The 22,281-nt window shown below is 38.8% G+C and overlaps 1 protein-coding gene across 6 annotated transcripts in view; it reads left to right on the top strand.

Moving 5' to 3' along the window:
- Positions 1-22,281, top strand: part of CDKL5 (cyclin dependent kinase like 5) — a 66,849-nt gene that overhangs the window by 28,699 nt on the left and 15,869 nt on the right. For all 6 annotated transcript variants that reach the window (XM_083439404.1, XM_083439402.1, XM_083439403.1 and 3 more), the window contains exons 6-13: positions 1,791-1,911; positions 2,362-2,421; positions 5,080-5,170; positions 10,039-10,228; positions 14,070-14,150; positions 14,935-15,086; positions 15,540-16,566; positions 19,156-19,261. In XM_083439404.1, coding sequence (XP_083295530.1) covers positions 1,791-1,911; positions 2,362-2,421; positions 5,080-5,170; positions 10,039-10,228; positions 14,070-14,150; positions 14,935-15,086; positions 15,540-16,566; positions 19,156-19,261 — 1,828 coding nt within the window. The remainder of the gene's footprint in view (positions 1-1,790; positions 1,912-2,361; positions 2,422-5,079; positions 5,171-10,038; positions 10,229-14,069; positions 14,151-14,934; positions 15,087-15,539; positions 16,567-19,155; positions 19,262-22,281) is intronic.

The raw sequence follows: 22,281 nt of genomic DNA, 5'->3' as shown, positions 1-22,281 counted from the left end.
AGATCCATCTCTAGCCAGAAGATAGCAAAATCAGTTGGGACTAGGAGGATTTAAAGTTGGACATGTAGGCTTGCAGGAAATAACCAAATTATTAGTGCATTCTTGAACAATAAATGAAGATATTCTTTTCTGACCAAGTAATTCTTAAATTAAGCCACTATTCAAATGTGGCAAAACTTCTTTTTTCCGATCCTAACTAGTAGCTACTTCTACATTCAGTTATTTTTCTAGGAAATGTTTGTTTCTTAACCTGTAGTTTCACCACCTATAGATAAGATGTGTTTTGCAAGAACAGCTAATATACAGGGTGAGTCTTTTAAAAGAGGATACTCTGTATCCACGGGGCCTCTTTTAAAGGACTCACCCTGTATTTTTACTGTCTGTTGGAGACTGATCTTCCTATTTGACGTAACCAATGACAGACAATAGATATTAATTGACAGACACTTCCAGCATCTTGTAAGCCTTTCAGTAAGGAAAACTAGAAACATCTGAGTAAAGTCTGGAGAACACAAGTTTGTAATATAAAATATAATTTGACTAAATGGTGAATACCTAATAAATCCATATCCAAAATCCTTCATAGGTTATTAACTAATTATTAATCATCTAGAGAGAAAGGGACCACTTTCTGTTTGACTTTATCCTGCGCTCATTCCGTTCAGGAGGAGCATGTAGTCCAAGGCTCACCCCTGATCACACCATGGGTCTAATCCTGGCGACCAAATAATAGTCCATGGATGATTAATGTAATAGTACTTACTTCAAAGTAAGCATGCATGGGATCACAACTTTAACATGTGTATGGTTTTTACCGTTAACCAGAGCTGGTAACAAATTGTGATATGGGATATGATTTATAAAGTTACCCCAAGCAGTTTACTAATTAAAAACAAGAGTAAAGCCATGCACAGCAATTTGAAGCAAATATAAACAAGAGGAGGAACTAAAAACCCATTATCTACACAATTGCTTTCAAAAACTTTTTTAAGCAGACATAACAATGGAACAAAATAAAACTCTGTACTCTCTATAGAAAGCTGTGCAAAAGCACCTGCAAACTCAGCCCTCCAGATGCTTTGGAACTACAACTCACATCATCCCTAGCTAACAGGACCAGTGGTCAGGGGTGATGGGAGTTGTAGTCCCAAAACATCTGGAGCACCGAGTTTGCCTAAGCCTGACTTCCAGCCGTTGCTTCAACCTCACCATTGATTTTGTTCCTGGATGGTCAGCTAGTGATCAGAATTACTTTTGCACAGCTTGGGCTGGTGTGCCAGCAGTACACTTCAATGGAAAAAGTAGATCTGGTCGCTATATGTGTCTTGATTACATTCTGACTGTTGCATTGTGATACACTTTATGTAAGGCCGTCTCTGAAAATTGTAGCTGGTACAGAATACCAGTCTTTTCAGACCCAGCTTTAGAGAAGTTTCTGCTTTGTTCTGCCGTACTGTAAATTTGTCCTTTTATTAGTATATTTGTCTTTGTTTTAAGTTACAAGTAACTTAAACACTATTGCAAGTATTCTTGTTAAGTTTTGTGAAAGCAGAACCGATTTCTGTCATCTTGTATCAGAACCAGAAGTCTTAACTAACTGCCATATTCTGGATTATTGTAAAAATTGAACGTGTGTAGACTTTTCTCTGAAATGAAGTTAGATTAACATATCTGTAATATTAATAAGTCATGATGTTGTTGCATAATTAGTTTTTTAAAACTTTGCAATTATGGTAGTAATCTAGATTAACTTTTTTTAGCCTCTAATATAATTATGCTTTCACTCATAGAATATGCTTGAATTGCTAGAAGAAATGCCAAATGGAGTTACACCTGAAAAAGTAAAAAGCTATATTTATCAACTAATAAAAGCAATTCACTGGTGTCATAAAAATGATATTGTTCATAGAGGTGAGTATATCAGAAATAAGAACACGTGTCAACAAACTTAGCTTTCCTCTAATGCATATTTTTGCCTCTCCTTACCTTGTGAACCTCATAACCCTGGCCTTGGACACTGAGGTGTATTTTTTTAGGACCCATCTTATTTTCTGGGACTGTATTCCCCCCCCCCCACCGTATGCCCCAAAATATGTAACAGCGAGTCTCCCAACCCTCTAGAGCAGATTTTGCCAGTGCATAAATGACTGCAGGGAAGGGCGGGGGAGGAAGGTCTGTTGCAAAGTCTGTTGCATGAGCAGGCCAGCAGTATTTGATACAACCGCAAAAGTAGAATTTGTTAACATTTATTTTTCTGTATTTCAAATAAATAGTGTGAAAAATAACTAATAAATCGATTAATAATGCAGAACTAGTGAAATGCTATGATGCTAATTTTTCCCTACACATTTAATATTTCAGATATCAAGCCAGAGAATCTCTTAATAAGCCACAATGATATTTTGAAATTGTGTGACTTTGGTAAGGATTTTCATTTTTTTAAGCACCCTCTTATTTTAAAAGGGTGTCTTGTTTTTATGTTCTGTATATTATGACTTTAAATTTGTAATTTGAACTATGTTTGTCTTTGTTTTGCTTCATCTGAAAAACTTTTCTTTTTAACATGTTTTGTAGGATAATTAGTTTCTACAATAAAAACAAAAAATGTTTTCTCTTTTGCTAGTAATAAATAGTCCAGTTCTTTGAATGGTTTGCCAGTTAGCATTTCAGTGCAAAAACAGATGCATATACACCCATACGCACACATGCATTCACCCCACAGTAAAAGTTGGGGCATGAATGGCAGAAATTGTAGCTCCACCTGACTGGGACTCGACACCATTGAATTAAAGGAATTCTGAATATACATAGGATTGTGGCCTAATTTTGTTGTGCTGATACAGGAGAATTACTTGAGCTGCCCTGAAATGCCTAAGTGTGTGAAGATATAAGGTGGAATTCAACATCCAGCTATGGCATTCTATCTAGTATTCAGAGACATAGTGTATATGATCTTGAAGGTAGTAGGTACCATCCATGACTAATAGCCATTGGCAGCTTTAGTCTCCATGAATTGGTCTAATTATCTTTGAGAGCCATCTCCACCGCCTATGGAAGTGAGTTCCATAGTTAAACTACCCACTGTATAAAGTACTTCCCTTTCTCTGTCCTGAAAATCCCACCATCCGTTGGATGTTCCTGTGTTTTTAGTACAATGGTACCTCGGGTTAAAAACACTTCGGATTATAGACTCCGTAAACCTGAAAGTAGTACCTCGGATTAAGAACTTTACCTCAGGATGAGAACAGAAATCACACGGCGGCGGCACAGCGGCAGTGGGAGGCCCCATTAGCTAAAGTGGTACCTCAGGTTAAGAACTGTTTCAGGTTAAGAACGGACCTCCAGAACGAATTAAGTTTGTAACCAGAGGTATCACTGTATTATGAGAGAGAGAAAGAGAAACTGTTCTTTACCCACCACACATGATCTTATATACCTCCACTATGCTCCCCTTAATTGACTTTTCCTAAACTAAAAAGCCCCAAATGTTGTAACTTTCCCTCACAGGGGAGTTACCTCAGACACGAAACATTTTGGTTGCTATTTTGAGAGCTCTGTCATATACGTAATCCTGGAACAGCTACAATAGCCAATAATTGTGGTATTCTTAGCCAAAATACTCGTCAGTATTCTATTCATCATCAGACTCAGGATCTGAAGCATTGAATTTGAAAGCAAAATATATCAGTGTTTTTGAGCTTTTAGAACATGAAGGCTGTAATCCTGTACCTGAGAATAAGCTCGGTTGATAACAGTGAGACTTACTTCAGAGTAGACTTGTATAGGACCGTGCTGTTGTAAGTCTGTGTTTCTTAGCTTCTTTTGTAGAAGCGGTTTTCATTCTGTGATTCAGGAACACACACCCACACCCAAATTCGTTGGAAATTTACCAGTTTCACAGTAAAAAGGACAGATAGGCTTTTCTGAAAGATTCCTTACAGAATTTTTTTTTGCCTGTGGGAAAGATTTTCTTTTTCCACTCAGCTTCTTACTATTATTTAAGAAAGAGTCCAAAGCTAACACATAAGTGCTTTTTAGAAGTGTTTGTCTGCTATGCCTTAAATATGCTGTGCTTTGTACTTATACAATGTGCAGTAGCTGCTTAGACATGTATTGTGCAGGTGCGATTTCTTGCTAGTAAAAATGTTGAGAGAAGAGTACTAAGCATAGACTAATTGTGACAGATGCACTTGGCTATTATACTATGGTGTTTCATGCTCTAGTACATCTGCTCTGTTTTGAGACTTGCTTCCCTCCCACAAGATTAGGCTTACTCATTTGGGCAGTTATGTAGAAGTATGCAGGGTTTCACTTAGACTACTGAAATATCAAATGTATTTGCAAATGGATAAGTATCAAACAGTTCAGTTGGAAATCCATATCAGAGAAGTGGCCTCTAGCCCCGTCCATAAACATGAATTCATGGTAAGAATGCCCACCTTCTACAGCAAAAGGCTGTTCTGTAGGTTTGGCTTTTAAGAGAAGCAGCTCCCTTTCTAGGCAATAGTGATATACTTGCTACCAGCAGTAGAATCCTGATGGAACAAACATTCGTGTTCCTACTTAATTGGATGACCCACTTCATACATTCCATAGAAGCAACAAGAAAGAAAGCCAAATGACTTTAGCTTCCTTTCCCCACACTTCCAGGTCTGTGATGAAAGCAAGAGATGCATACTTGAATCCCAGTTTGCTGCCTCTCCCCTTCCACAGAAGGCCTGGAAAGAAGGCGGGGCGTGAACTACTAATTATATTTCTGTTTATGCTGCTTCTGGGTTAGCATACAAATGCCTTCTCTGTGGATCTGCTTTTGTGCCACATAACGTTACATTACTGTTCGTGGGATAACCTACAGGACTTGACTTAACTGGAAAAAGAACATCCTGTTGCACAAAAATTTGAAGACTGCTAATGTTGAATAACTAGTGGCAAGGTGGCTTTTATGTGGAATGCAGTAAAACTGACGCAAATAGCTCATATTTTTTTTAAAAAAAGAGCATTTAATTTAAAATGCTAAAATTAAATGCTAAAATAAATGTATATTCACATTCAAGTCATTTTCAAATTACCTTGACACAGGCTTTGCACGGAATTTATCAGAAGGGAGCAATGCTAACTACACAGAATATGTGGCCACCAGGTGGTATCGTTCTCCTGAACTCTTGCTTGGGTAAGTAATCTATCTGTAGGTAGTGTACCATTTTGCAAATCATATCCACTAACTAGCATTTGGTTGCTAAAGTTTTAACCTTCAATAAGGAGCATATTTAATTATTATTTTCGTTGCTTATTTCCATTGGCTAGTTTCATAATCAGCACTAAATTGAAGCCTAATTTAGTACTGTAATTTCATCGTTCAGAAAAAAAAGCAAAAATGTTTTTATAGGATTGGATTCTAATGAAATCTGTTAGCCTTACATGTTTTAGGCCACAGATGGTCAACTTCTGCAGCAACTAGACTGTATGTTTTGGTATCCGTTTGGAGCCCATTCATTTGAGCATTCCATAGAGCCCAGGAATGTGTGTGTGAAGAGCCCTACCCAGCAGATATTCATGTGGCCTCCTGGTAGTCGAGCTTCTGATACCTCTGATTTATAGATTCGAAAACTGGATCAGTTTTTCTGTCACTTTCTTGGTTTTTCTTTTATGTACACATTCTCCAAGCATCTGGTCAGTTTGTGTGTCTTATTTCCTTACATATTACCACATTATGTACCAATTACCAGCATCTGAACTTCCTGCATTCCTTATCATCTTCTATTCTGGTCAGTGCTGTGAGAGTCACTATGAGACTGTCATTGACCATATGCAGTATTGGTGAAGAATGTAGCTCAGCCCTGGGAATTGTTCTGCCCCTCCCCATATTCTATTGTCTCTTACCTCTTGTCATTTCTTTAAGTATTCGTCCATCCTAGATCTGACTTTAAATGTGTCTCTGAATTTTATTTATTTATTTCATAAAATTTATACACTGCTTTGATTGTAAAAAAACAAACAAACCTCAAAATGGTTTACAAAAAGATAAAACACTAAAATCAAGAAAAAAAATCACAACCATACTTTAAAACATACAAAAATTAAAATACTAAAAGAAATTAAAATGATCTCAACTCAATTCAGCTAGCTGCTGCTGTGGAAGGTAAATTTAACCCCTTTCTGCCTTGCTGCACTCCTGAAGAAAATCTCTTCTCTGAAGTTGCCATTTCCATCAGGGAAGAAATTCTGCATTGGTGTCAGTGTGGGTTTTCCCCTCTTAAGTTTTCAAATGGGGATTTTCCTCAAGACCACAGCAGAGGAGGAAATTGTCCTTTGAAACCTGCAATTCCAGTGTTCCCATTTTTATTTGCACATAAAAAGACGTGTTAAATGGAAAGGTGCATTTAACATCAGCCTGTGTTTCTGCTTAAAGGCTGTTCAACTCAAGAAAAAAATGGTCTGGGCAATAATTATTGTGAAGTGAATGATGAAAATCCCATTCTCTCCCCCCCCCCCATTAAAATTTCGGGGTAAGGTAATGCAGCTCTTGAATAAATTTTAAATTCATTTGAATACAATTTAAATGACACATATAGTATACGTATGCTGCAGTGTATATTAAAATACTTCAAATTCACTATTTCTTGAGTTACGTGCTTCCAAAGTGTGACTTTATTTTAATATGGATAAAGAAATAATTTTAGATGCTCCAGGTATAGCCCACACATCTTTCTCTCTTTGTGGTTATGATTATAATTAATATGGGTCATTTTTTGCACTTTAGCTGTTTTATATTTTTTTTCCTGAGTGTTGAAAACATTAGAGTTTTGAATTCCTGATATGCTACAGTGCCATTTTAATAAGCCTGAGAGAGAGCAGGGAAACCTGACAAATAGCTAATTATACTACCAAATATTTTATGACTTTTTCCCATGGTAATAACCTATAATTTCCCTTGACTTACAAGAATTGTAAAGCTTTTACTAGCATGACTATGAAGAGCTTCCTCTCTCTTACATTCCTGTTCATTCTTAAGATAATTTGTATTTTAATTATTTTCAAATAGCTTTCATGGTTGCATTTTAGTTGTTGTATTTGTTTTGTGAGTTCACAGTATTATAGAAAACCTTTATTACTGGGTAGTAATACAAACTTAATAATAAGAGATAGCTTATTCCACTGCTGTTCGAACAGAACTTCTGTTCAGATATTATCCTTAGAGGGGTGTTCTCGGGAGTTGCTTGCTGTAGCTTCAATTTTAACATTTATATCAGCAGGAGTAACTTCTTGGCTTCGGTGCATGTTCTGATGCACTTTGCAGACTCTAGTGGGGAGAGCAAAGCAAACCAAGACTAGTCCTGATTTGGCCTTTATACGCCAATATTTATGTGTGGTAAATGTGAAGAAAGAAACTGAAAATAAGCTTTCAGCAGCAGGGGACTGGTGTACTGCAGTATAAGGGGAAAGAGGTATACCCATCAACTGTTGCTGTTGATGTCAATTTGGGATTTATTTTTTGCAAGGGGAAAGAGAGTGGTTATTTTTAAATGTTTTTTTCCCATTGAAGTAGAAAGCAGCAGTTACTTGTAGTTGGTTAGAAGGACAGAGGGACGACCAAGGTCAGATAAACATGGGCAGTGGAAGAACACTGTTGACATTTCAAACACATAATTTGAAAGTAAAATAGTTACAGGTAGCAGTAGTAGTTACAGACAGCCATGCCTTAAAACAGAATCATTCCAAGCACAGAGGAAACACTGGCCATGGATTGTTATACAGTATACCGGATTTTCACCTTTTGAAATATAGCAACCCTATTAATGTAAGCTCCTGCCAGGTAATCACATAGTTTGCTCAGATAAAACTCAAGTATCTTGTCTCTTGGCTGTTTCTCATTTATGAGATCTACATACTGTTTGCAATTCTGGCAGCAGTAAATTGAACATATGCACATGCATATTCAGTTTAAACATGAGTCTCTTTTGTATCATTTAAACAATATTTGCTAGGAAGACATTCTGGGCATTCAGGTTTTTATTGTGTGGAATGTACCCATGAGAGTACATTATGCTTTGGTCTTGCTTGCAAGCTTCCCTTGTGCATCTAGTTGGCCACTGTGAGAACAGAATGCTGAACTAGATGGACGAGTGGCCTGATTCAGTAAGGATGTTATTATGTTTTTATTACCCAGTGCTTTTTTCTGGGGGTACACAGGGGTAGGCATACCCCTAAACGTTTTGTGAATCTTTGTATTTTTTTCATTTACTGTATTTATTTTTCCCAATTTGAACTATAAAATGGTGATTTTCTTGCATCAAAATGAGAGTACCCCTAAACATTATTATTTTTTTTTAGAAAAAAGCACAGTTATTACCCATAGAAAATGGAAGGAGAGACCAGAAAGGCTTTCCTCAGCCACCTTGATTCTCCTAAAAACACCATCTTACTTTATCCTAAAAACATTATCTTACTTTCCAGATATGGAAGGCTTGATGCCTTTCTGCTAAGGTTGCTGCTTATGGTTAAGAAACTGGAAGTATAGAGTAGGAATAAATGGACAGTTCTCCCAGTATATGAATGTAGAAAGTAGAGTCCCGCAAGGATCAGTTCTGGGACCTGTGCTTTTTAACTTGTTCATTAGGAGTTAGGAGTGCGTTGTGAGGTTGTGAAGTTTGGTGACGATACCAAATTGCTCGAGGTAGTTAGAACGAAAAGAGTGTGAGAAGCGCCAAAAGAATATCTCCAAACTGGGAGATTGGAAATAAATGAATGGGAGATAAGATGAAAAATGCAATCTGGTGTGAGTTTGTGGATTGAAACAAAAAACACCAGATCTCACGTATATGCTAATGAAGTCTGAATTGACAGAGACTGGCTAGAAAAATGGACCTTAGAGTCATTGTCAATGAAGATACCGCTTCTGCGGTAGTAACAACAGCTGTGGCACCCTTCTTGGAGGCCAGGTCCGCTGCCTCCTTAGCAGCAGCACCCCAAGCCACATCTACAGAGGCCTTTTGGTGAATAGGCGGCGCTGCTGGTCTCCTCCCAGCCTTGTTCCCAATGAAGATATTTATTTTCCCCTTGTTCCTGATGTGTTCCTGATGCAGATCTTCACTTACCCCTTCTTCTTTGGCGGGGGTTGTGTGTGGGCTATTTTGTGGTTAGCCTCAGGTGCCAAAATGCCTTTGCCTGCCTGGCCCTGATGCCTCTGAATACAGTCATACCTCGGGATGAATACGCTTCAGGTTGAGCGTTTTCGGGTTGCGCTCCGCGGCGACCCGGAAGTAATGGAAGGCGTTACTTCCAGGTTTCGCCACTCGTGCATGCGCAGGTGCTCAAAATGACGTCATGCGCGGAAGCGGCGTTCGCATCCAGAGGTACCACTGTACTCATGGCTGGGAATCATAAGTTGGGAGAGTGCTGTTGCACTCTGGTCCTGCTAGCAGGCTTAAAGAGATCTGATTGGCCACTGTGGAAACAGAATGCTGGGCAAGATGGGTCTTTGGTCTAATCAACTAGGGTTCTTAAAACGAAATGTTAGATTTTTAAAAAAAACAAATTTTAATTTTTAATACATTTTTGAAGAGTTTATTGCTGTTTAAAATATCATTTTGGGTTCTTTTAGCTTAATTAATGGAATAGATGTGACTAACATCCTGACCTACATGTTCAGTGTACCAAAGACATTTTGTTCAGTTCAGCTGTAAGATCAACAAGAGCATTAGTAATTCTGATTTGGGGGGGAGGGAATATTTTTTTGAGTGAATTCCTATAAAAAGACTGGCAGGTTTTGCCAAATTCAAAACCAGTTTTTCGATGGAAGCATGTACAATTACTATATTTTCCTCTGTATATTACCTTAACTATTGGTGCTCTAAGGAAAAGCCAATGAAAGGTGGGGGAGTGAGCAGAGAGCTTTTTTCTCTAAAGGATGAGAGACCCCTGATACTGAATTTCTTCCTAGATACAATACAGGGGGAAACCCTAAAACATTGATTTGTTAAATTTAATATTTGTATTAGTGTGCAAAGTAGCAATAACGTCCATGTGTTTTCTTTTCAGAGCCCCATATGGCAAGTCTGTAGATATGTGGTCAGTAGGCTGTATTCTTGGGGAACTTAGTGACGGACAGCCCTTGTTTCCTGGCGAAAGTGAAATTGACCAACTTTTTACAATTCAGAAGGTGCTAGGACCACTCCCTGCAGAGCAAATGAAGCTTTTCTACAGCAATCCCCGTTTCCATGGGCTGCGGGTAATGCTTAAATTAAGTTTTTCATCCATGTTTCCAGCTGGTGAATTGTTTGGACAATAGTGTGTACCAAAATAATTGTCCTGTTCAATAAATATTTTTGTAATGAGGTAGATATTTATAAATGTTTTTCCACTTCTGTTTTTCACTACTAACACAAGTGTGTAATTATGATTCATTAACATAGGTCCCTATGCACAAGGTCTAGTCGGTGGTGGGGGAAGAGAGATTTCCTAGTATTCTGTTCACAGCAAATTTGAAATTTACAGATTGGAAGGATAGATAGTCCATACTATATAGTGAATTAAATATGTATATTTCACAGATAAAATATGTATGTTTCACGTTTAAAATAATTAATTTAACATAAATAAATGATATTTATTTCAATATTTTTTAAAAAATGGATAAATATTACTTGTTCTACACTGTGTAAGAGTTTCCAGAAGTGTCAACACAGCAAGTTAAAACAAATTTTAACCTGTTAGCCTCTGTTACCCGATTAGAAAGAAAATAACTTTTGAGCAGGACAGGACAGGTGCCATTGGCAAAAGTCAACTTACCAAGGGTTCTTTCTGGAGATTAATAACAAGAGATGGCAGCATAAGCAGTGTTTTATCTTTGGCTGGGGGCAATCACTCCTTTACAAAAAGCCCATTATATTTATGATGTTTAGGGAAGTTTTTAATGTTTGACATTTTATTGCGTTATGTTGGGAGCCGCCCAGAGTAGAAACCCAGCCAGATGTGCGGAGTATAAAAAATAAATTGTTATTATTATTAATTTATATTTGATGCAGCTTGTTTTACCATCTTCCATATAATAAAAAGTTCCGTCCTCAGAAAGATTTTATCTGGACAACCAGAAGAGCCCATCTGTTGGGGAAATCTTTTAAGATATTCTAAGACTTCACTGCATATTTAAAACGTTAAAATAATCTGCAGTAGTATAGCAACTTGGGTCTGCTCTGAGTATGACTAATGTTGAACATCACCCTCTTAGTTAGGCAACTTGTAAAATTAATTGCAATTAAGTAAATACTAAGTTGCAGTAGTTCCTGTAATTTAAATGAAGAGTGCAGTAAGAGATCAAGCTCTTCACCCTTTGAAGTTTTGTGAAACCCTGCTATTTGAGATATATGATGACTCCCTTTCCAGTATGTCTTCTTACAACAGCTCTCCTTCAGTTTTTAACATTATTAATCAAGGGAGACAAGCAGTCTGGAATGTTGTATGCTAGTGCTGAAAAGTTACGTAATTAAAGCTATACTTGGGAAGAACTCTCACTATTAAGCTCTCAAACCATTTATATGACCTACTTTTGGATCCAGCAGTTTGCCAAAGGATATTGTATATGCAAGACATCTTCCAGAGCAAGAAAATTAGCAGTTTGTAAACTCTGGTGGATCAAATTCTAGACAGAACCAAATATAATATCTGCTAGGAGCTGCCCCCCCCCCACTTTCATTGCTCCCTACCCCTGCCCTCCTCCCCACCCCTCACCTAAACCCCCATCCCCTCACTGCTCCTTCAGCACCCCCAACCAACGCCCCACATCCCCTTTAAATTTCTACTCCCACCTACCCGCTGCCCCACCTACTCCCTCACCCTGCTTACCTTCTACACCGCCATCTTGCTGCCAGCGTCCATCCCCTAAGAGCTCCTCCCCCTCTGAATCCCCTCACAGCTCACTCCAGTCCCAAGATCCCACTTCCGCCACTTCTTACAGAGGAGAGGCAAACAAACAAACAAACAAACAGGAGAAGGTGTTTCACCTCATGCCACCACCAACAGAAGGAAGCATATATTTAATATTGCACACTTCCTTCTGGCAGCAATGGTCGATGGGGAGAAAGACTCTCCTTGGCAGCGGCAGCCGTGACAACAACAAGAAGCAAATGAAGGCCTTCTTGGGCTGCCTGCTCACTCGCTCTTCTGGACCACCTACTCTGAATCACTTGCTCAGCTGGACCACCTGTTCACTCAGACCCCGGACTTCCTTTGCCCTCTTGTGCATGCCTTTTAGTGAGCGGGCACACAGGTGGCAATGACAGCAATAACAACGCCTGCCTGAACTTCCAGTTGGCCCACTTATTTGCCTACTCTGCTGGCTTGCTCACTTGCACTTCCCATTGTTGTCATGCTGCAATTCGCTTGGCCGCCTAGTGGTGGCCACACAAACTTGCAGCATGATGACTTTTTTCTTACAAAAGTATTATATAGAAAGCAATGTACACGTGGAAGCTTACCATTGACATATTGTCTTTGTTCAGTTCTTGACAAAAAATAAAACTGTAAATAGTGCCCTAAAACTTTACACCCTTTAGTGGAATATTTTACCTATGTCCGAACTGCATTTTATAGCATTTTGTGGTTGACTACGTAGCTACTGTGTGATTTTTAAAGAGCTACACTACACTACACTGGCGTGGCCAGATGATCTGGTGCTAAATTCCACTGCCCTAGAACTGCCGCAGTGCCTCTGAAACCCCTTTTCAGTTCACCGTATGACGTGATGATGCCATTAGCCTTCCTGCACCATCTGAAGTGCTGTCAAATTGCTGCAACCTAATGCTGGCAAGGAAGTATAGCAAGCTCTTTCGCGCTTCGTTCTAACAGCAAGTGGACATGACTATTCAACTATGCTATGCTTGAACTGAAAAACATCATCCGGCTCTTGACATATATGTAATAATAATATTATAATAATAATTTATTATTTATACCCCGCCCATCTGGCTGGGCTTCCCCAGCCACTCTGGGCGGCTTCCAAAAAAATATTAAAATACTGTAATACATCAAACATGTAGAAGTTTCCTTTTCACATCTGTATTTAAGTTATTCACATTTAATTAAACACATCTGTAGATAAAGGATACTTTGAAACTAATTCTAATTTCATTAGTTTAGACCTTTCTTTAAACCAGTCTCTCATAATTACGTCTTTGGAAATCTGTATTTTAGGAGGGCACCAAGGCATGGCATGGGAGTTCATGGCCTGCATTTCTCAACATTGCTTATGTTGATTGCAGCTTGGATGGAACCTGTAGCGGTTGCTTCGGGGGGGGGGGGAGCGTGGAGGTAGTCTTATGGTACCTGTATATCTTTTCACACTTTTGCAGTTTTGGGAGAATTTTAATTGGGAAAAATAGGGGCATTAACCCATCTTTTCCTTCCCTTCCACCACAATAGTCCTGGTCTGACTTCCTCCCTTTTCTATTCCTCCCTGACTGCACAAATGCTATTAATCTTTTTTAAAACATAGAGTGCATTTAGTATGACCTTAATAAGGTGATTGGGACGCGGGTGGCACTGTGGGTAAAACCTCAGTGCCTAGGAGTTGCCGATCGTATGGTTGGCAGTTCGAATCCCCGCGGCGGGGTGAGCTCCTGTCTTTCGGTCTCAGCTCCTGCCCACCTAGCATTTTGAAAGCACCCCTAAGTGCAAGTAGATAAATAGGTACCGCTTTATAGCGGGAAGGTAAACGGCGTTTCCGTGTGCTGCTCAGGTGCCGGTTCGCCAGAGCAGCTTCGTCACGCTGGCCACGTGACCCGGAAGTGTCTTCAGACAGCGCTGGCTCCCGGCCTCTTAAGTGAGATGAGCGCACAACCCTAGAGTCAGACACGACTGGCCCGTACGGGCAGGGGTACCTTTACCTTTTTAATAAGGTGATTATCTTTGTGTTTTTCTAATGTGTGTGATTATTTCAAGAGGCCAATCTGTATTTAAGCTATCTATGCTATTGTATGTTGTCCCAGGTATTTTAGGCAGCATATACCACAAACAGTGTTTTGATGACCTTTATAAATGCGCCTTCCTAATGTATGGAAATTATTTTTATACAGTTTCCTGCAGTTAACCATCCACAGTCTTTGGAAAGGAGATATTTAGGAATCTTAAGTGGTGTTTTACTTGACCTTATGAAGGTAGGAATATTGTTATTCTATGTATTATTGTTTCTATGTTCCACTGCTGTTCTGATGTTAGTAGTAAATCTGTGTGATGCTGATTTCTTTTTCAAATCAGCTTCAAATATTTGAAACGGTACCAGGGATACTTCAGGGGAATTATGCCTTTTGCTGAGTATTACTCTGTTTTTAAAAAATAGAAAATTGTATTTTTCATTCATTATTTTTGTCTGTGAAAGCAGTGTAATTCTACTGTTTACCACGATGTAGACCTCTTTTCAGGGGATACAAAAAACTGAATTTAGTCCACATTAATATAAATAATGTGTTAACATGTTAGCAATAGAGATAATGGTGTTTATTTCAGTAAGTGCCTTCTCCAGCTTATTAAAATAAATGAATAACCAGAGGAACAAAATGGTTTTGTGAAACTTAAGTTTTTTAGGAGCCAAATAGAAAATAAAATCTATTTCCTACCTTCTGCAGCAACCCAACTGCTTGTTATCAGGCCCAAATGTTATAGGTTCCAGTGGCTACTGGGCCCCAGGGTTATTCATGCTGAATACATCTACATCAGTTTGTAGTGTGAGTTTGTAGCGTGAGTTTTTCACAATACGTATAGTACTTAGAGTCAGTGTTTTAAGATAGAGGAAAAATAGGCAAGTAGTTTAAAATAGTTTTCAGTTGCACAAAATATTTCTTAGAAATTGCAGTGTTTAAATATTAATTGGCCAAATACTTTTTGCTTCCAAATGGTATACAATTCAGCTTTATTACTTAAACCCGAATTTCTGTTCAAAAGAACTTACTGAAACTGGATCCAGCTGACAGATACTTAACAGAGCAGTGTCTGAACCACCCAGCATTTCAAACTCAGAGGCTCTTGGATCGTTCACCTTCACGGTCAACTAAAAGAAAACCTTACCATGGAGATAGTAACACCTTATCCAATAGGTAAGTGCAAACCATCTCTTGCCACCGGGATATTGGGATATTGATGCCCTAGCAATTCACATGTCCACTGGACTTAATGGAAACTGTTGCCTATTAACTGGGCACAGTGACTCATGTGAAGAGTACCTTCTGTGTTGATGACAGTTGCTGTGCCATTTGTGTTTTTGAGCCTCCTACACCTGAGTCATTATCAGGAGTGAACAAAGTACTCTTCATTGCTTCTTTGTTCATTTTGATTCTGTGCATCTTTTACTTTTAAAAACTTGATCTTGTGGGTTCTCCTTTAATTGTTCTAACTTACTAGGCACTTGGAACAAACAAGTTAGCCATCTCAGTGCCAACAGTCTCCAGTCCATCCTGTATGTAAGCAAATCTTAAACACCAAGTTTACTGAAGCAACCGGTGTTTAAAGGTAGAAATTAACATGTGTTTTCTCTGTGTTTTATAATATAGAACTCAAGCTAGCAAAAGTACTGCTGTACAGTCTCATCACAGATCAAACAGCAAAGATATACAGAATATAGGAGTTGGATTGCAGAGAGAAGAAGTTCTTCCATCAAATGAAAGCTTTCTAAATGGAAATATGCCTGTTGCTTCACATAGCCCAATGCTTTCCAAAAAGCCAACTAACGCTCCTGGATCTGGAAGCAAGGATCTAGCTAATAACAACATCCCACACCTCCTCAGTCCAAAAGAAGCAAAAACAAAAACTGAGTTTGATTTTAATTCGGATCCCAAAGCATCTGATGGTCCAGGTACAAAATACTTGAAGTCAAATTCCAGATCTCAGCACAACCGTCACTCATTTATGGAGAGTTCTCAGAGCAAAACTGGCACGCTGCAACCAGGCGAAAGGCATAGCCGTCACAGTTACATTGATACCATTCCTCAGTCTTCAAAGAGTCCCTCATATCGAACAAAGTCCAAAAGTCATGGGGCTCTGACAGATTCCAAATCTGTGGGTAATCTTTCTGAGGCCAGGGTTCAAGTTGCAGAACCAAACAACAGTCGGTATTTTCCATCCAGCTGCTTGGACTTGAACTCTCCTACCACACCAACACCTCCGCGCCATGCTGACAACAGGACTTTGCTGAGTCCTTCTGCAAGAAATAACAGAAGTGACGGTACGCTTGAATCGCGAAGACCATCTACGAGACATTCCAAAACTATGGAGGAGCTGAAATTGCCAGATCACATGGATGGAAGCCATTCACACTCTTTATCTGCTCCCCATGAATCTTTTTCTTACGGTTTAGGTTATACAAGTCCCTTTTCTTCACAGCAGCGCCCTCATAGACATTCTATGTATGTGAGCCGGGACAGAGTGAGGACCAAGGGCTCAGAGGGTGGCTTAAGCGTAGGGCAAGGGATGGCAGCCAGAGCAAACAGCCTGCAACTATTATCTCCACAGGTGCAGCATAAGTCACTCACAAGATCTGTTGGCTCCTCCCGTGAAGACTGTACAGAAGATACCAGTAGGGTTAGTTTGAATTTTGACTGTTGGAGAGACTCCTCTTCCCCATTTTGTATGTCTGTCATGAGTGAGCATATAACTAAATTGTTAAATGTAGGAATTACTTTTACCCCACCCTGGGAGCCCCCACTTTGATATCCATTTAGAACTTTTACTTTATTATAAAAATAGGTGAAACCTGTTGTGTGAACATAAATGCTTGAAATTATTTATTACGTTTATACCCCAGCCTTCTTCCAAGGAGCTCAAGGTGTGATGTGCATTGTTCTCCGTAGCCTTCACAATCCTGAATGTTGCATGTGTCATAAGGCTATTACTTTGTGTTGATAATAGTTTTACCCAGATTTTTGAATCCATTTTTTTAAGAATAGTTTTGAACAGTAGTAGATCTTGGCGTGCTCTGGTCCATGGGGTCACGAAGAGTCGGACACGACTAAACAACAACAACAACAGATCTTGGGATAAGTACAGGCAGATTTTAGATATGAGAAATTCAAAGAAATTATGGGTATTTCTTCACCTTTTCTTCGAAGAGCGAACAACTAGGCTACGCCTAGCATAGGTTAAAACAGCTCATGAAAACTTTGCCATATGTCAGGCATGGGGAACCTATGGCCCATCAAGGGTCCTAATTTGGCCTACAAGGCTGTTTTTCAGGTGTGGCCACAACTCCAAAGGAACAGTCGGGAAAGTTAGTACACTCATTGTACATCTTCAAGCAAGGCTTGCATTTCAGCATCCTTTAAATTTTTTTTGCCGTATACAAACTGACTGGGAAGAGCTCCACTTGAATTCAAGCCTGGGATGCAAAAGATCTTCCAAGCTGTGCCAGCAAAGGAAGAAATGAAATAATTGGGTGTGCTTTTGATTCTTTCCATTGAAGTTTAGTCACTTGATGTCATGGTGACATCAGGCGACTGACAGGTCAAAGTGGCCAATGGGGTAGGGGAGCTGAGGATTCTACTTACTGACCTGGTTCTGTTCCTCACTTCTGCCATTGGTACTTAAAGAAAGGATAGAACTTCCACAGGTTTTTAAAAATGAGAGACAAACAGCAGGGAAGAGCACTTGGAAACAGGTTCATTAGCTGATACCTTGGTATTATCTAGCAGGGATGCTCTTACATAGTCATTGGTCTGGGAGTTGCAATATGCTGGAGAGGTAGCAGGAAGAGGAGAAAACAGGAAGGAAGGTGAAGCGATGGAGTCTAGATGATGGGAGCAGTGGGGAGTTTTCAAATGTTTTGGAAAAATTGGTCTAGCTAGAGAAAGCACTCCTAAAATAAAATCTTAAATCTGTAATTTTATGCAGTAAGCAGGCATAGCCAAACTCGGCCCTCCGGATGTTTTGGGACTACAACTCCCATCATCCCTAGCTAACAGGACCAGTGGTCAGGGATGATGGGAGTTGTTGTCCCAAAACATCTGGAGGGGCAAGTTTGCCTATGCCTAGGTAATAGCATTTGCTTTAGCCATGTACCTTGTGATAGTTTTTGAGTGGGGGGGGGGGGACTTTGAAGGTGTCTGATTTACATAGGGCACACTAATTGTGTCAATTTTTATGTGCTGCGGTTTTCAGGACATATTTCTAAGCAAAACAGCACAGGTTGCAACTACAAACCATTCAGAGGGGTGCTGTATTGACTTAAGATCCTTCAACTTGGTTAATTAGACCAGTCTTTGTATGTTTAAGAAACACATCTACTTCAGTGGGTAGAAACTGTGGGTTAGGAGTGCAAACAGTATCAGACTCCTGGAATTTTAAGTAGTTTTTCAAAATATGTACAGTTCTATGCAATTGCACTTTTAACTGGTAAACACCGCCAGTAAATGTGAATTGGCTTCAGTATTCAGGTGTTCGCATAAAATAATACTAGAACTATAAACAGGCATTGTTGTGAATACAGGCAATGACTGTTTAATTGACTGTGCATGCAGGCATCACATTGACACCCAAAATGGCTGGAAAAGAGGGCGGAGCGGGCTTACACATGCTCCGCTGATGCGCACAGGGACCAGGAACAGAACCCCTGTACAGAACGGTTGTTGCCTGTAGAGAATATATGATGGTCACTGTAGCAAACTGTATGGCAGTTGTTGTCATTGTCATCATCTATTTTTCAACTTTTAACCAGCCTTTTCTCCCACTTATTAGTGGAATTTGTGGAGGTGTTAATATTTGTTCTAGTTCAGGCTGTTTTTAAGACAATATGGGGGCATATTTTAGATACAGTATTCCTCTGTTACTGAGCCTTCAGGATGGGGTGGATTTAGTAATAAGCAATTGTGTTTTTCTTTCATTGTTGTCACCAGACTGTCCAGATTTGATTTCATTTGCAAGAGCTCTAGGGTGGGTGCTGTGCCCTTTTTAATTCATGAAAAAATATAATCTAGTCACTTTACAGTTCTTAACATACGGCTTTGGAACAAATATCATTTAACATAATCCTTTCATTTAGTATGTGGAGGCAAGTTTCATTTTAACAAATACTCATAAATGTAGAGTGAGGTTATGGGCAGATTCCTTCTTGTCCTGTTACATACCAATGGAGAACAGAGCTCTTTGGCTTAACAAATTGATTGTTCTTTTATTTAGGGTGGAGCATATCATGATCAGCACACAGATGATGGAGCATCCACAAAAGAAAATAGACTTCTGTATAATGATCCTGTACCTAGGAGAGTTGGTAGCTTTTACAGAGGTATTTTTATCTCATGGAATTTGATCAATATTTCTTCCATTGTTCAGATAAAAGATACTACCTATTTAACTTGAGAACTGATTTCACTTTCCCCGGGACAGGTGGGAGGAGCCTTCTGTCCTTGGAAAGCTAGGCAAGACTTAAAGATGAAAATCCTTTTGTTTTAGTAGAGGTTCCTTCCCTTCTTCTACAACTTTTGCTTCTACTTGTGGGTAGATATGCAGAGTTTGGCTGCACCTTTAGACTTGTGTTCAGTTAAGTAGTCTTACAGACCGAACCTAAGCGTGTTTACTCAGAAGTAAGTACTATTGTGTTCAGCATGCATACTCATAACATGTGCATAGGACTGCAGCCTTGCTAATAGCTTTTTGTGTTGCACCTTTTTGAGAGTGTAGCTTAGAAATAATACAGCAGAGGTTTTTTTGTATTAACTTACTGGCGACATTCAGAAATACCAACATATCTTGGTTTGCCGTTATGCACAGTTTTTCACATTTAGATAAAATTGAAAACTGTGGCTTGCAGCAAATTAGAAAAGGAAACTGCTAACTTCTACTTTCATGTGTGAAGGAGGGAAGAGTATGTATGATTACAACAGCTCCTATGAATTGGGCCTTAGTCTAGGCTCTGGACAGATGAACTTCTTTTCAGACATGACTGCAGCTACAAGAAATAATTGGTGTGATTCATCCACATTTTTGAATGCTGAAATCCCATTGTCTTTAGAGGGAAAGGTCAGCCTGTCCCATTGAAATTAGTCGTATTTTAAAATACCAAACTTTCTATTCCTTCCAAATATATACTTAAATTTGAAATATTTTACTAATGGGATATATGTATATGTGTGCAGTATCTATGAAATGAAATGGCTTTAAGCTTAAATTTAAAGTAGTCCTCTGAATTCTCTTTGGTTTTCCATCTCAGTATTTAGTTTACGCCTGCTTGTAACCTATTGAATATATTTGGGTCCTGTTCATTTGTTATTGGATACAAGGGTTGCACCCTATCTCTCCTTTTTCTCTCTCTTATATATGCATGATTGGTAGGTCAAGATATTGTACGACTTCAGCTTATCCAGATTTTTAAAAATTACTCTAAATATAGGCATATGAGCAGCTCTGACAGGTTATGTTTGGATATAAATAATTTGATCATTCAAACTCATAGGTAGTATTTGTCCAAAACCATAAATTTTGGTTTATAATTACAGAAAGGAGCCTATGTAAGCCTAACACATGCATGCTGTTTCTTCTCCAGTGTGGCTGCAAGGAGGAGACTGGAAGGTTTCACTTCCATTTTAAGTTAACCACAGTTTACCCATTATGCAGTTAATCTTAGTTATGGTTTATAGAAGCAGGCTAGCTTGGAGGAACACAATGACTTTTTTCAAAAACTGTTGCTACCCTTTGATACTGAGGGGCTTTATTCTCCCTATCCTGTGTCAGTATTGTAATACTTTCTAAGAGTGTGCTATTAAATGTTGAATATCAAGACTGAAGTGCCTAAGTAATAGAGGCCTGGAAATTACAGGCATGTCCATCTTAACTTTTCTAAATTGCCAACAATCACTCACAGCACGGACACACATTAATAATCATCCAGGAATTGACACTCTGCAAGAATCTGAAGATTCTTATTAGAGTTAAAATAGTGTAATTAAGGGACTGGTTAGACAAATGAATCTACTAAATTATTGGGATATTGGAGAAAATGGTTTTAATTTCTTCAACTTGAGAGGTTTAGTTTGCTTTTTGTGGCAATATAGCAATGTCATCAACATTATAATTTATTAGTTACGTTTCTCACAAAAGTGACTCAAAAAGATTTACAGTGCCTTCAAATTTAGTCTAGAAGCCTGTAGTCCTTTGGAACCACATTCTCTCTTGTATTATGCTGAGTATTTGAATAAATAGAATACTTTGTCCAGCTGTTGGTGCTTAACATTATTACAGATAAATTGCTGTCAGTTGCCCATGTAAGAACCTATGCTCTACAGTAGAAGGTGATTCTGAATTCAGTCAGAGGCCTCAGATCTTGTTGATTCAACAGAAAATTCTGCCCGTTCACACTGGCCTCCTAACCTGTCTGCTCAAATGCGAGCTTTGTGCATATGTGTTGGAGCATCCCTACATGAAGTGAAATGTTGTAGTAATTTTTCTTTAGCCTTTTTCTTTTGGTTCTGCTCCATCTTTATGTGCACTTTGTACAAAGTCATATTTTATTGGTTCAGTGAGATTCTTTGGTGGCAAAGAGGTTGATACTTAACACACTTGAAATCCCTCCGTTCTTTTTGTTGAGCAGTGGGCAGAGGGAGGTCAATGTGTAAGGACAAACTTACTTTAGGGAAGAAAAGTCACATACAAATTTTATTTGGCAGAAGTATGGATTTGTTTCAGTACTAAAGCTCAAGTACTTCCATTAGTTTTTGAATTACCTACCTTTCAACTCTTTTTGTCTTTTGTTTCCTACCCTCTTTTCTTCTTTCTCTTCTCTCTACTGATGTGTCCTCCCTGTCCTCTTTGTAAGTTTCTCATTGTCTCATCCATTGTTGTTTTGCTTGAATTGTATTCATTTGTTAAAGTTAAAGGAATAAATATCACCAACTTTTAAAAATGTAGCTTCAGGGTTGTAAAAATCCACAAATCCATAAATGGCATTTATGTGCTGCTATATTAGTTCTATGTTTTGTTCATACTCATTTAAATGCAATAAGTTGCTTATGCATGCTTATACATTTCTTATTATTAAGCCCTTCGTGTTTGTGACTAGTTTTATTTCATAGCTGAAATGCTTCTTTCAGAAGTAAACTTCTCTTGAAAGTTTTCAGCCGTATTTCCTAAAGAGGTTTCGACTACTTTGAGGCTGCTATATCCCAATTTGCCATCCAACTTGCAGGAGCAAATTGGATAAGCTGGTTATGTTTTCCACATGCTAAAACCTAGTGTCTTTTCATTCATTTCTCAATGCTGATAGGATGTCATGTTTCGTAAACAGTCAGCATGGTAAATAGAGACAAAAGC

The sequence above is a fragment of the Podarcis tiliguerta genome, assembly GCF_965153285.1.
Source record: "Podarcis tiliguerta genome assembly, chromosome: 4".
NCBI lineage: Eukaryota > Metazoa > Chordata > Lepidosauria > Squamata > Lacertidae > Podarcis > Podarcis tiliguerta.
This window is presented reverse-complemented; position numbering and strand designations above follow the sequence as displayed.